General features: G+C 35.2%; 1 protein-coding gene across 3 annotated transcripts in view; it reads right to left on the bottom strand.

Annotated features, from left to right (window-relative positions):
* LOC147526178 (transportin-1-like) overlaps positions 1-14,545 on the bottom strand; it is a 68,816-nt gene that overhangs the window by 13,129 nt on the left and 41,142 nt on the right. For all 3 annotated transcript variants that reach the window (XM_086630147.1, XM_086630146.1, XM_086630149.1), the window contains 13 exons: positions 14,448-14,508; positions 13,609-13,774; positions 10,744-10,896; positions 9,367-9,592; positions 8,240-8,411; positions 6,656-6,742; positions 5,771-5,878; positions 5,396-5,554; positions 4,599-4,686; positions 4,234-4,332; positions 3,922-4,017; positions 1,032-1,107; positions 167-266 (listed from right to left, as the gene is read on the bottom strand). In XM_086630147.1, the coding sequence (XP_086486273.1) occupies positions 167-266; positions 1,032-1,107; positions 3,922-4,017; positions 4,234-4,332; positions 4,599-4,686; positions 5,396-5,554; positions 5,771-5,878; positions 6,656-6,742; positions 8,240-8,411; positions 9,367-9,592; positions 10,744-10,896; positions 13,609-13,774; positions 14,448-14,508 (1,591 nt within the window). The remainder of the gene's footprint in view (positions 1-166; positions 267-1,031; positions 1,108-3,921; positions 4,018-4,233; positions 4,333-4,598; positions 4,687-5,395; positions 5,555-5,770; positions 5,879-6,655; positions 6,743-8,239; positions 8,412-9,366; positions 9,593-10,743; positions 10,897-13,608; positions 13,775-14,447; positions 14,509-14,545) is intronic.

Genomic DNA, 14,545 nt, shown 5'->3' with positions numbered 1-14,545 from the left:
CATTTGAAACATAAACATTTTGGCCTCCTTGACATCAAAAAAGCAGCTACAGCATGTACTACAGGGAATCAACATCAAGTTAAACTTTTTCATACTCTATATATAGCTTTCACTAAATTTTACATGAATAAAGAAAAATAAGTTAAGATCTATTTATGTATCTTACTTGGACTACTCCACTGGGGTTGACTGAGATCATGGTACATATCCCACGGAACGCTGAATCCTTTTCCTCATTGTCTCTTATGTTTCGCAGAGAGGTGCACCTAGTAAGTTGGAGAGCAAAACTTAGTTAATTCTATTACTTAGCTATTCTATTACTTCATTCAATCAAGTCAGAACTAGATGACAGTATTTGATGGAATAAGTCACACAGATAAGATTATCTGAAACACTATTTTGAACACTTAGAAAGATACTTGTTGCACACAGCCTTTACTAGTATATTCCCATTATATACAGTTAGAAAGTGTGACCTGTATTCCATTAAATACAAAAGAAACATGTATATGAAATATTTATAGAAACTATCATTATTAGAAGCAGAACATATAATACTATCACAGTATGAATTATGTCAGATACCACTTACAGAACAGTTATTTAACTTTTACAGCAGCAAGCAAGCTATTTTATACATTACAAATCTAGAAACATATTCCTTAGAGCAATTCAAGCCTCAGACTGAATTTTAAGTAATGCACAGTTTAAATTTTACAGTATTTGCATGCATTGTATTATCATTCTGGTGGATTTTAAAATGCTCTTTCATAGTCAAGCTTTAACACACAAGCATGTGACAATCTTATCCCATGCATAAATTAGTCATTAGCCACAACATAAAGAATACATGACGGTGCTACTAAAAACTCACAAACCTGATAGGACAAGATTAGTCACATGGTTGGCAATGATTAAGGATTGAGATTTTGTAACCAACTGAAAACATATCTAAAAGTGAGATAGAGAGAAGAAAGAAAGAAAGAGAGTGAAGAAAAATGAATTAAAAAAAAAGATTGAATAATACACACCAGGGTCTTATAAACTGCTGTAGCATGGGGGCCACCTCTTGAGGACAAACGTAACCAAGACGACCAATTGTTATTGCTAAGGTAATGCAATCACGGTTATACACCACCAAACGCCAACCAAGACATGAGCAAATGAGGGGGAAGGAGAAAAAAATAAAGAAAAAACAACAAATAACTCAGAAACAGAAGCCAACAGAATCTGTGTATGATAGTAAACATAAGATTTCACCAGTGCTGTTTATTACCACCCCCTAAATAAGAGGCAGCAACATATATGGTATACTCTCCAGGGTAAAAGAAAAATTAAAGAAGAAAATGAGAGAACACCAAAAAACACAATTTAAAATCCAAAGGCTTTCTGATGTAAGCAGTCATCCTGCCCTCTTCAGAATCATCTCTTACAGTAAATTTACCTACCATACACTTTTTAATTTTTTTATTAAAAAGTACTATTATGGATACTCTTGACAGAAAGGAATTGACCATTCTCAGTTTTAGTATCAAGTAGTGATAAACATTTTATTTTTTCAATATTTTGAATTCAAGATTTTAATAGGCCTACCATCTATCAGTAAAAATACATTTATAAATACTTTTACATTGAATATATTGTGGTCTTATTAAACGCTTCTCAAGGAGCACCAAATATTTGTTTTTTTCATAATCTTGTAGACAATTTAAAGTGGTTGTTAACTCACAGCAACTGACTGCAGAAAATTAATACCAATATTTCTCCTGTTCAGAAAAGGCTTCCTCATAAAAGTTGTATAAGAACCTGACTTCTGATACAAAAGCATAAGGACACATGAAAAGCAAAACTGCTTCTTTGGATGATTAGGTAGTGTGGTCCTTTGTTCTGAGGGACAGACTGAAGAAAATATCATCATGCAAATGTGTTTTAATGGTGTTTGCTCAAGTCACGAAATATTAATCTTTAGAAAAAGGAGAAGGTGGGGAATAACGTATCAGGATTACTTGAAGCAAAATACATGAATAATACTAAAATCCAGCAGATTTATATGAAGCACAGAAAGGAAACCTATGTTCAGGGGACATACTGTGCAACACTAATTAACAGGCATTTGTGAACAGTTTCATGAAACATGCAATAAAGCAGATGATGCTTTCTCAAATAAAAGTTTAGTGTAGGATATGCCAACAGTTTGAAACACGCTCACTCCATGAAAGCTGCAGCTCACTGGTAATGTACTATTTTGCCCAGACATTACTCAATTTCAATATGCAGTGTCTCAAATTTTTGGCAGACTTAACTTATGAAACTGTATTTGAAGTCCTACTTTCAAATGAAAATACACTTTTAAGGTTTATCTGTAAGTTCTCACAGCTACAGTCTGTACAAGGAATAGTAATTTATGTCAAAGCTTAACTTTTTGGCATATACTCATTATTTTCTATGCAACTACTTGTACTTAAGGTGGTCTCGTATGTTTCCATAGAAGTGTTTTCATAGCTCGTTACATAACAACCTAAAGCAGAATACCAGTGGCATGCAGCACAATATCCCACAACAAACTTATAATAAGAACACTACACTCAACATTTATTTGCAGTTATACATCCATGTTTAAAGTAACTATTAAGATACTAAAAAAAAAAAAAAAGTCAAGTGTTTGGATGCTTCAAAAAATTCTCTAGCAGTGATGGAAGCAAACATTTAAGCACTGGATGCTTCTCAGTTACAGGTATTACACATCCATCAGTGCAGACAAAGGGGATTGGGGCAGAAGGAAAGAAAATTTATATTGTTATACTATTCCATGGTGTATTTCATAACAAGTAGCTATTTGCTCCTAAATTATCTTTTCAAAAAGCAGTATCTATAATATGCCAGACAACTAGGCAATTTTTCCTTCAAGTTCACCTTCCATACTAAATGAGGGGGCAGGGTGTACAGAATACCGGAGGAAAAATATGCATTGAAAAAATCTCGCTCCAATTTATCTCATACTTAGCTCAAAAAAAGAAAAAGTAACTGTAGCATGGAATTTGCATAATTTTCAATTATGTCAGGTATAAACTAACTAAATTATCATTTTTCTTACAAGACAGTTTTCAAACAGAAAAATGTCAAAAGATTCTCAATTAGTAAAATAGTAAATCAGAACCCTGTTAAATTTATTAATAAAGTTTTACTGAAGTATGGAAGGTGCTCTACATATCAGAACATGCCCTCTACAAATGCAAAAGAAACAAGCCTCAGAAATTCTGATTCAATAAGGCATTTGGGGATTGTTCCCAATTTGGAAGGCAAAGCTGCTGGCCAGAACATAGAAACATGCATGCCACTGTTAGACTTCTTTTCAGAAATTTGTTCTTAAGTGACCAGGTAATAGAAGTTATATGTAATTTCACAGTTATGTTGTGGTAAAACTGCCATCACAGATCTAGATTTTTGAGCATATTACTACAAATTAATCTTAAAAAAAAAAGTGCATTTTTTGTAAATTCAAAGAGTTCATTATTTGTTTTATATATGCCAATTACATTTGTTTCAAACACTAGACATATATATACATAGTACACATATGTAAGGACATGCATATATTGAAATCAGTGTAAAGTCACTAAGTCTTTAAGTATTACTGTATACATTTGTCATATTGTATACATAAATAAAATTGGAAGAATACTTAAATAGATGATAAATAAATATAAAATGTTATAAAGGTGAGAAAGCAATAACTTTAATAATCTAGATGTATGATAGATGTTTTGCTGCAAGACTGAGACTTGTAAGAGCTTCTGCAAAACAGAGTTATTCTTGCTTATAAAAGCCAAATAGCAATAAAGTTCTACGCAATTTTTAAAATCATTATAAAAAAAATAATCTCTAATTCACTTCACCATGAATGGTTCAGTTTTTGGGTACCTGTGTTCTCTAACAATGTCTTTGGTGTGTTGGGTCTGTTAATTATTTCTACAAGCTGGTGCAACACCATTGGAATATAAGGCTGCATCTCTATACCTGAAACAGCCAAAAAGAAACATTCATAAGAAAATGACCATTAATATACATAATCTATTTAGATTTGGATATATTGAACTTACTATCAAGGACAAGAATATCAAATTTAATTTAAATTTTAACAAGTATCACTAAAATATAAATAACAAAAATCTCAGACAAACCATTCTAAATGTGCAAAGATTCAAAGAAAAAAAGTAAAATTAAAAATCTTACCCATCTGGATGGAGATTTCTCCAATTGCCCAGGTGGCATTGTTACACACGGAAATGAATTCAGGGTTTAGGTTGGTTCCCAAAATGGGCATGAAATCAGCTAGAAAGACCAACGTTTTAGCACAACAGGAAGCATGTTACATTATAAAAATCAAGCAACAAAATGAGCAAAATGAACTTTTGCACTGTCTACAAAAAGAACATGTCTTAAACACACAGTTCAAAGACCCTTGTTGATAAAGGAAAATCAAAACTTACAATACCATAACAAGGCAAGCCACAGAAAAGGGAACTTAACAATGGCTAAACCAGTATCTTATCAGTTTGTAAAACATATTAATTATTTAATATGTAAAAGAAACATACCGATGCAAGGCTTAACATGCTGAAAACACGCCTTTGTCAGATCACCTAACAATGCAAAAGAACTCTGCCGTACCTCAGGCATTTTATCCTAAAGAGAGGAAGAAAAAAACCTGACAATCCTAGAAGTGTTTCTGATTCTCTTAAGAAAGAAAATTCTTGGATTTGTGGTGGGTTGACCTTGGCTGGCTGCCAGGTGCCCACCAAGCCGCTCTATCACTCCCCTCCTCAGCAGGATGGGGAGGGAGAAAATAAGATGGAAAAAAACTCATGGGTGGAGATAAAGGCAGTTTAGTAAAGAAAAGCAAAGGCTGTGTGTGGAAGCAAAGGAAACAGATTTATTCTCTACTTCCCATTAGCAGGCAATGGGAATCCAGGCTGGGATTCCCAGCCACTTCCTGGGAAGTAGGGCCTCAGTATGCATAGCGGTTGCTCCAGAAGACAAACACCTTAATAATGAATGTCTCCCCTCCCCCTCCTTTCTCTTAGCTTTTATTGCTGAGCATGACATCATATGGTATGGAATATCCCTTTAGTCAGTTTGGGTCAGCTGTCCTGGCTCTATCCCCTCCCAAGATCTTGCCCACCCCTAGCCTACTGGCCTTTGGGGCGGGGGTGTTGGACAGACAGCCTTGATGCTGTGGGAACACTGCTCAGCAGTAGCCAACACATTGGTGTGTTATCAACAGCTTGCTTCCTAGCTACCAACACAAAGCACAGCACTATGAGGGCTGCTATGGGGAAAGTCAACTACATCCCAGCCAGATCTAATACAGGATTAAACAGGTTACTCATCTCACCTGCATACATTGGTACATTAGTGTCAGGATATTGCTCCGAGCCACTAGCTGTTCTATGTTGCCTCCAAGTCCTTCAGCTAAACCACTGAGTAAATCAAGAGCCACAATCATGAAATCTTTATCTGGAGCCTCATACTGGTCTGGCTGAGCATTGTGCAACTGCAACAAATAAGCACGCATTTTCAAAATGAGTATTAGATTTTTCTCAAGGGTATGCATAAAAGTAAAACTAAAACAAAGTTTCAGAACTGAAGCTTCATTTAAATATTCAATGGTTAATACTACAAATCTCCCTGCAAGCCTGTAACTTTACATAGTTAATACATTGGTTTAAGGAGATATTCTGAAAACATTGGAATAGCAATAAAAAAATACCATGGCTTGTGCAAGAGTCTTCTGCACCAGATTTACACAACGCTGGTACACAGGTTCACAGTACGGAAGAAAGCCAGATTGCAAGGCAGTAGCAACTGATGACAGGCACTAGAATAAAAAAAAAATAATAATAAAATAAGAGCAAGAGACGCACACACTAACTTTCCTCACCTCCCCAAAGTACCTTTTACTTGGGAGAGGTAAATTAAATGCATTTTAAGTATATCCACAAGTAACTGGTTAAGTAAAAACAACCTAGAAAGGCAGTACCGATTAGCAAAGCCAAGGCAACCATCGGTTAATTGTTACTCTCTCCTATGTGTGTCAGTTGAGAAAATTTTCTCAGAAACAGCATCTTCTTAGAGGTGGCCGAGAAAGTTCATATGAAGACATTTACTATAATTCAGCTAGCACTTACACTAAACTTCAGTATCTTGACCATGTACAAGCCCTAACATTACCCAAGAGTTAAGAAACTAATTTATCTAGAAGTGTTTTCCTGCTTCACACTTGGAAATACAGAGAATAGACTACATGGTCTGGTTAATACCTTCAGTCTGTCTGATAACAGTTTTAACAGAGGGATGAAGGGAGATCAAGGAGAGAGAAAATACAAGAACAGGGGGATGGAACATTTTCTGTTTGTTTTTAAAAGAATCCCAAAGAAAACACTCAAGAATGTCAGGGGGAAAAAAAAAATCTAAAAGATTTCTGCTAAACCTAATGACATTTCCTCAGTCACAAGATTTTCTCACTACAGTCATAATATTTTCTCCATAATGGGAAATCCCTAACACTGTCAGCTTTTATAGTCACACTTCCTAGTAGGAGCATCTTTAGTAAAAAGGGTAATTCCTAAAAGAAGTTGATAAAACATATCTTTACCTCTAATAAAGGGAAGAGATCTTTATCTTCATCCTTCAACATGTTCCACTTCTGGATTAATGGAGGCATTAGCATCTGAATGTATTCCTGTTTAGGATGAAAATGCATCAGCTATTGAAACACTTAATTGCATACTAGTTTATTTCAAAGCTAGAAAATTGATATATTAAGAATTGATACATTCTACTTTTTCAGCAAAAGAAAATTGATATACTGTAATTCAATCATTGTTGCAATATGTAGAAGTAGTTTAATATTAGAATTTACAGTTTATGTCTTAAGATTTTTTGCTGAGGCACATAAGTATCTTTGCAAAACGAATCTTTTCCTCTGGGTTTGGCTTCAGTCTATCAACTTTTAATAGCTGCCTGGGTTGTTACAAACCTATAGGATTGCGTTGGGGCCTACAGAAAATGTTTTTACCAGCAATGCAATCTGGCCATGCATCTGTCACCTGCTTTTCTCAATTATCTCCTGTTGCCCTGATGCTACAACCCTATCCCTCCGAGTTCCTGAAACTTCTTCCTCAGACGACTACCTATCCATGAAGAAAGTAATTTTCTATCCCTCCAGAAGGGTGCACTTACCAATTCTGTATAAAGATGTTGCATCTTCCCTGCCACTGTTGTCACAGTCACAAGGACATTAAGCAAGGCATCCCTGTAGTACTGTTGCTCCCAGAAAGTATCCAAAGAGCCAATAGATGCTGTCAGCTAATGCTATGTCCAAAGATACAATATTCTAAGTGACTGAAGAAAGTCCCACCATCACCAGGAGCTCCCATTTAGCTTCCTCCTGGTGCTGTCAAATGTCAAGCTGGCCAAGGCCAGAGAGAGATTGAAAAAGATGTCTTTTGATGGTGTGGAGTCTTGATCAGAAAGTAAAATGCCATGGCAACAACTCATTGTTTTATTCTAGTGTGTCTATGTCATGTGAAGCACTATAGAGAAATAAAGCAAATTTCAATAGCCATCACAAGATGCACGTGACATGTATGCATATGCTATTAATGAACATATGTACACTACAAAAAACCCACTATATTTGTCCATGTGTTATCTGTGCTTTGTCCAAAGGATTCTGTGTTTTTATATATAAAAATGCATATCTGTCCTACTCTCTGATAAAGCAATTTGTAATGACGATGTGCTCCAATACATTGGAAAGACACACAGAGCAGCTTAGCTATACTGAAAGTGGTTATTAAAAAAAAATAAATAAATCAGTCATTAGAAATAAGCACACACATTCCACCAATTTCTTTAAAGTCTCATTTCATATCTATATTGATATATGTATCTCCTCTGAGCTGAAAAATACTGAGAATGAGAAAAAAAAGTCATTATCATGAGAAGCACATTTCACAAGCAACAACACATGACTTTATTCAAAATGGGGAATATTTGCGTAGTGGGAAAACTACATGCATTCTATGTATTTTACATGTAAATATTTATTATTATTGAAGCCTACACAGAAAGGTCAGCATTTCTGTTTTATAACATGTAAAGCACACTACAAAAACCACCGAACCAGTTTTTCAATATATGAAAAGTGCTTCTACAGAACATAAGGTATACTCACTGGTTTATTTAGATGATGTCCTACAGAATCTGCTAGAGTTCCTATAGCATCATAAAGAATGAGCAGGTTTTTATGCTGGTATTTACTAAATGCGAAGACCAAAGTGTCAAGTATATATGCAAGATAAGGAACAAGCTCTGTACAAGCCTCCTCTTCTAGAGTAGCAAAGGCACTGAATGACAAAAAAAAACACCCCAAACAGGTCAGTCAGTATCTTGGAAAAAACATAACAAGACCACTCTAAAACACCCTGCACTACCTATTTCTGTTTAAACATAGAATTTAGTCCTCAAATTCATCCAAGGTATGTTTTCAAAATGGTATTACTGAGATAAACTCAATCTATTCTGATTGAACACAAAGATTCAGCTCTTACATTGTGATGAGCAAAATTTAAAAATATTCCTGTAAAACCTATTATGTATACATGTTACAGATCTAATTCTGCTTTATCAAGAAACTTTCTTGGCAGTCTGCTGTGTACACTCCTGCCCCACACAAACTGACACGTAAAAGCTTTATTTGCTGAGCTTCCTGCACAAGGAAGGTTCCATTAATGGTGTGTCCATTATTTATTTATTTATTTATTTAAATATCAGCAGACAAGGAAGAGAAGGGAATTTTACCTCCAAGGATCTCCTTTCAAGAGAAAGGGGATATCCCTTGAAATAACTGTAACCCAAATGTTTTGGTAATCCTGAGCTAAATATAAACAACATCACTAATGCAATGATAGGATAGTCTTCCTTTGTCATCAGTATTGATCTTGTTTATAGGCATATAAAAGCCAGATTTCTGGTCAATTAAACTTCAAATATTGAAAATAAACAGGTGTCACATACAGATAATTTCTTTTACTGTAATAGATTGTTTAGTTTGGTGATTCATATACTCTGAAAACAAACTGGACAAGAGAAATAAAAATTAACTTTTCTTCATTTTATTACAACTCAGAGTAATTTGTGACTACTTCAGAAGCAGATGAACCTACTCCAATTTTAAAGGAAAAAAATAAAATACATGAAGAACTAGAAACGGAGTCATACAATCATTGATAAAGGCATTAAATAGTTTCCCATGAAAAAGCAGTGTCATGGACAGTGCTTTTTGTTTAAGCTTTGGCTCACCTGCAGGCAGCTTCTTGTACTCTCTTGTTGCTATCCAGAATACGCTTTAGCAACTCAGTCATTAATGGCTTCAAGTATGTGTCTGGGGGTTGACTAACTACCCAGTGTGCATAGCGACTAAGAGTCCAGCATGTAATGGAGCGCACAAGAGCCTTTTTGTTAGAGAGGCACTGAATAAGGTGAGGGATCAGCTCAGGAAGATATGGAATCATACCCTGCATGCAGCCTAGAATGAAAAAATATAACTATTACAGTACAAGAATTAGAAAACGTAATAGAACTTTTGGTTTCCTAGAAGGGACATATTTTCATCCTCTATCATGTAGTAATACATTTTAACAATATACAAAGCAAGTCCACCTAATTTATGTTAAGTCCTAAAAAGAAACCTCACCAGAAACAATAATTAAAATCCCCAATCAAATTTACATTAATTTCAACTAAATTTCTACTTCAGTACTTCCCCAATCCCCAGAAATTCTGCTTTATTAAATGGAGCATAGCAAGAACATCCAAATAAAATTAATTTATAAAGCTTGGAAGTCTTATGCCAGTCTATTCAGAGTGACCAAGACAACAAGTAGAGAAAGATTAGGTCCTGATAATAAATCATATCATAAAAAGGATTCCTTAAGAAATTTAATTTTCTTATTTTCTCCTAATATCACACAAATACTGACCAGCAATAAAAGCTACACACTTTGAGTCAGCAAGGGCAATAATACACTGAGATTTGCCAGAAGTACTAACTTTTACCTTGCTTGACTTGAAATCAAAACCAACAAATAAGTTTTCTAGCAACAAAGAAAAAGTATGTTCACTAGGCACTGTAGGAAAAGATAGATAATCCAGGCATGGACCCAAACATATTCCTTCAGTTTGCAAAATGGACAGAATCACTGGAAATACAGGCAAAAAGCCAAGCCTGTGAGTAAATACAAAGAAATGGAAGTTATCACATTTAAATCAGAGAACCATCCACAAAAAGCAGCTCAGGGCACTGAAGTCACAGGACTGGTCTTCTTTCTGAAAACACTGAATGAAATGTAAGGCTCAAATTTATTAAATATTCCTCTTGTATCAAATCAAGGTAGTACTTCATGAGAGACCAATAAATATATGCTGCAGAGTTAAGAAACGGAGGAATAAAAGAAATTATCTAAGTTATTTAGCCTCCAAAACATGCATAGATTTGAAAATTACAAAATTAAACAAATAACTGCATTTACCAACTAGCAGATGTAGAGATTAATCACTAAAATCAAATCAGCTAAGGACGTATACTTATTTGCGCAAGTAAATTCATCTAGAAGGAATCACAGAGCTGATTTAGAACCAATCAAAAATTCAGCAATCTGATATGCACTGTTGCCTTACCTTCAGCAATTGCTCCAAGAACAAGTATACCAGATTCTTTAACTACCCATTCGGGATGGAAGAGCAATTCTTTCAAAAGGGGCAAGATGTGTGGCAGAAGTTCATCACGAAATACATTAGCCAGGACATCTAGAGCAGCAGCAGAACATTTCCCTGAGGGGAATTAACAGTGTTAATCTCTGCTTATTATAAAAGCAGTTGTAGTTAGACAGTATAATCTTCATTTTAACTTTGAACTGCCAGGGCATTACAATACACAGGGATCCACTGTGCTCTGGTACAAAGCCACAGCTCTTAGAAAGACAGTTTTGCAGCATTTTTATAGCCACTAAAATGACTTGTACACTGGGAATATTAAAACACTCACTGATAGGAACTGCGACATTATATATACTATATAATTTCAGGATGGTATAGCACTACAGAAGAGGGAAGATCTGTGACATAAATGTAACATACTGAAGAAACTAAGGAGAAAGAGCCTAAAAATATTAGCAATTAATTAAAAAGAAAATGTTCAAACATGATCCATGTCTCAAAGTAAAAAAAAAAAACGAAAACCAAACCCAACAAAATATGCAAAATCATCAATCTCTAGAGACTGAAAGAAATTCACTGGCCTCTGCTCTGAGCTTTTATATCTTACTCCTAATTCTGTGATGCACCAATACAAAGAATATCACCTTGAAATTTGAAAGTTTTTAATCTCATATTTTTAGCACACAAAAGCTCATAAAAGAACAACTTCAAAACATGGTTCAGAAATCCTTACTCTAGTTTTCTGCTGTGGTGTTGTCATGTCTAGAAAAATAACGCTAAGATGGATTTATAAAAAATGCTTGTATTACAGAATTCTTGCATTACAGAATTTATACTGCACTTTTTTTGCTTATTATGATCTCAGTTCTTTCTTAATCTGTCAGAAATGATCCAACTGGAACAAAAGTATATACAAGACAGGTAATCAGGCAAAACATATGTAGCAAATGTAACATGCAAAAATCCTAAACTGGACCTAAACTGCTAGTGGGCCCAAATAGGACACAGATAAGTTTTCAGCTGGGAAGTAGCAACTACTAGATTAGATAATAAATACACAACTTTTTTTTTTGCTCTGCTCCTAGATGATGTCCAACAGGTTGGAAAAAAAAAAAAAAAACAAAAGATGAGCCCTCAACTCAGAGCAGATCTTCACTGCAAAGCAATAATGAACAGCACAGACTCCCAAAGACCAGCACCTGCTGCTTTCAGCTAACACTGTTTCAGCTTTCTATTAGACGAAAAAAAGGCAGGCTCCCATATTTAGTTACCAGTGTTGCAGATAGTTAACCGAATTCTTTTAACTGTATTCTTTTGTCTGAATAGTCTTGCTTAGCACTGTTAAGAATTGCTAGGATTAATAGCCTTGTTTAGCATTAGTAGCTAAATTTGCTGAAGCCTTAGGCCGCAAGCTGTGAACTACCACATAGGAAAGTTGAATTTATCTTGAACTGTTGCCTAGTTATATGAAGGGAGGCCCTGAGACCAGTGCAAGCTGGAAGATAAGGGGGCCACGACTGTCAACAGAAGCTGCGACTCATCCAGATAAGAAACAGCTAACAACCCACCTGGAGACAGAGAAAGAATCCAATAAGGAACAAAGACGACCCCAAACCAAAAATTACCATTGGACCAAGAGGCGCGTGCAAGGCGTGTGAACAGTGCATGAAGAACGGGTGCATAGACTGTAAGGGTATAAATGCCCAGGGATTTATTTGTTCAGAGTCCCTCTCTGGAGCCACCCAGCTCAAGCTGTTCCTATTGCTGTTCCACTCAATTAAATTATTTATTTTTTTAACCTGGAACCTGACATTTGAGGCTCTGCTGCAGGAAACCTAGGACAAAGAATTTAACATCAGGTCTCATTAGTAAGCAATGCTGCTAATTGTTAGGCTGTGCTGTTTCCTCTCTGTTCAAATTGGAAGTCAAATATAGAACACCAAATAAGAAATAGGGCACACAATTCTGAATTTCAGATAATCCAAATTCTCTCAAGTCCAGATGACATACATCAAAACAGATTTCTTAATTGTTCTGTTCTCTTTCCTAGTCAGCTTTAGCTTCCTCACCATCTTAACCAAAACTGTGGACCACAGGGTGCCCTCTGTCATTTCAGCTATGTTTTTCAGAAAATATGTATTTAATTCTGCAATCTCTACACACAAGAACAGCATTATGAACTTAAAACTATAAAAAAAAATACTTTGCAAAAGCAAGCATATTTGTGCTTATTTTCTTCTAAAATAATAATTTAAAAAGTTTAGATACGTCTCAAAGTTGTTTGATCCATAAGCTTCAAGGTACATTCATCTGTACTACATCTGAATTACTGGTAATGGCCGTCAGTAGTAGAGAGGGGGAAAAAATTAAAATAATCAAACACACAAATCAGATTTAGAGGGAAGACTGAAGTAAAACAAAGCATTATTAGGCTTCCTCAAGCTAAGAACAATGTATAAGACTACTTTTTTTTTTTAATAAAGTAAACAAGTGATCCATGATTTGTATTATCTTGTAGAATTAAAATTCAAAATCCAAAGCTTCTGTTGAATTGCATCCAGTAGATGTTTGCAGCTCTACTGGCCATATTCGAAATAAGAAATAAGCTTACAGATAGCTAGCTTTTGTCAATACAGTTATAGAGCCAAAACGTCACCTGAAAGACTCCCCCGCTGCCCCAACCACCAATTACATCAGCAGATAGTTCTTTTTCTATTCAAAAGCAGAGTCTCAGTATTCCTATACACAAACTCCTCTTTTTACTGTGGTTCTTGTATTATGCAAGTAGTTATATTTTAAAACATTTTACACATTACTTTGACATACTTAAATTCCAGTCAGAAATAGTATCATCATCATCATCAAGATCATCATCATCATCATCTTCAATACCATCTTCTTCATGTTGCTGAGCTATTGTCCGTGAACGATGAAAACGAGGTCTTATGTCCTGTTCACTATCTGGAACAGCTTCATCTTCTTCAACATCCCCCTGTCATCGAAATCTTTTATCAGATAAACTAGTGCAACTATATTGCTTAAGGAAGTTAAGAATGTAGGGTAATTTTAATTCAAGATTTTATAAGCATATGAAAGATTCACATCTCACTTGTGCTGCCCAGCTAACTAAAAATGCCATTGTTCCTGCATTCTGCTACAGTATTTACCAGAAAAAAATAACAGGAAAATAGAAGCAAGAGGGTGTAAGCTCACACAAAAGCACAAAGTATACTTCTTGTTAAGAAATTACTCTTGATGGGAATAAATTAGAAGGAAGAAGAGAGAGAAAAATTCTAGCACACAGACACATTCTAAAAAGTTGTGATGGAAAAAGCTGTGTAGTTCAAGCTAGAAGGGCATTAGAATTAATTCTGAACATTTTTTTTTTAGGCTGCATTGCTGCAGTAATTCACAGGTAAAAGTATCCCAGCTCTGCCAAAGTTGGGTGAGAGACAGGAGCAAAGCAGGAAAGTTCACAGATTATTTTCCAACAAATATGGCAGCAGTCACATTTAGTTTTTGGAACAGTACACCTTGCCCCAGAAAGCTAAATCTCCACTGAACAGATGACAGACCAAATGTGGCCTACCAGTTCAATCATTCTGATTTACAAGTCAGAAGCTAATCAGATATTCTTACTGAGCATAAAAGAAATCAGTGCTTACCTTCAATAGAATAATATCAATCTCTGAATATTTCATACCATTTACCAGCACAGGTATCAGTCTACAAAGAAATATTGATAAATGTCAAGAAGGAAGAC

Source organism: Tauraco erythrolophus, chromosome W (genome assembly GCF_009769465.1).
Source record: "Tauraco erythrolophus isolate bTauEry1 chromosome W, bTauEry1.pri, whole genome shotgun sequence".
Taxonomy (NCBI): domain Eukaryota; kingdom Metazoa; phylum Chordata; class Aves; order Musophagiformes; family Musophagidae; genus Tauraco; species Tauraco erythrolophus.
This window is presented reverse-complemented; position numbering and strand designations above follow the sequence as displayed.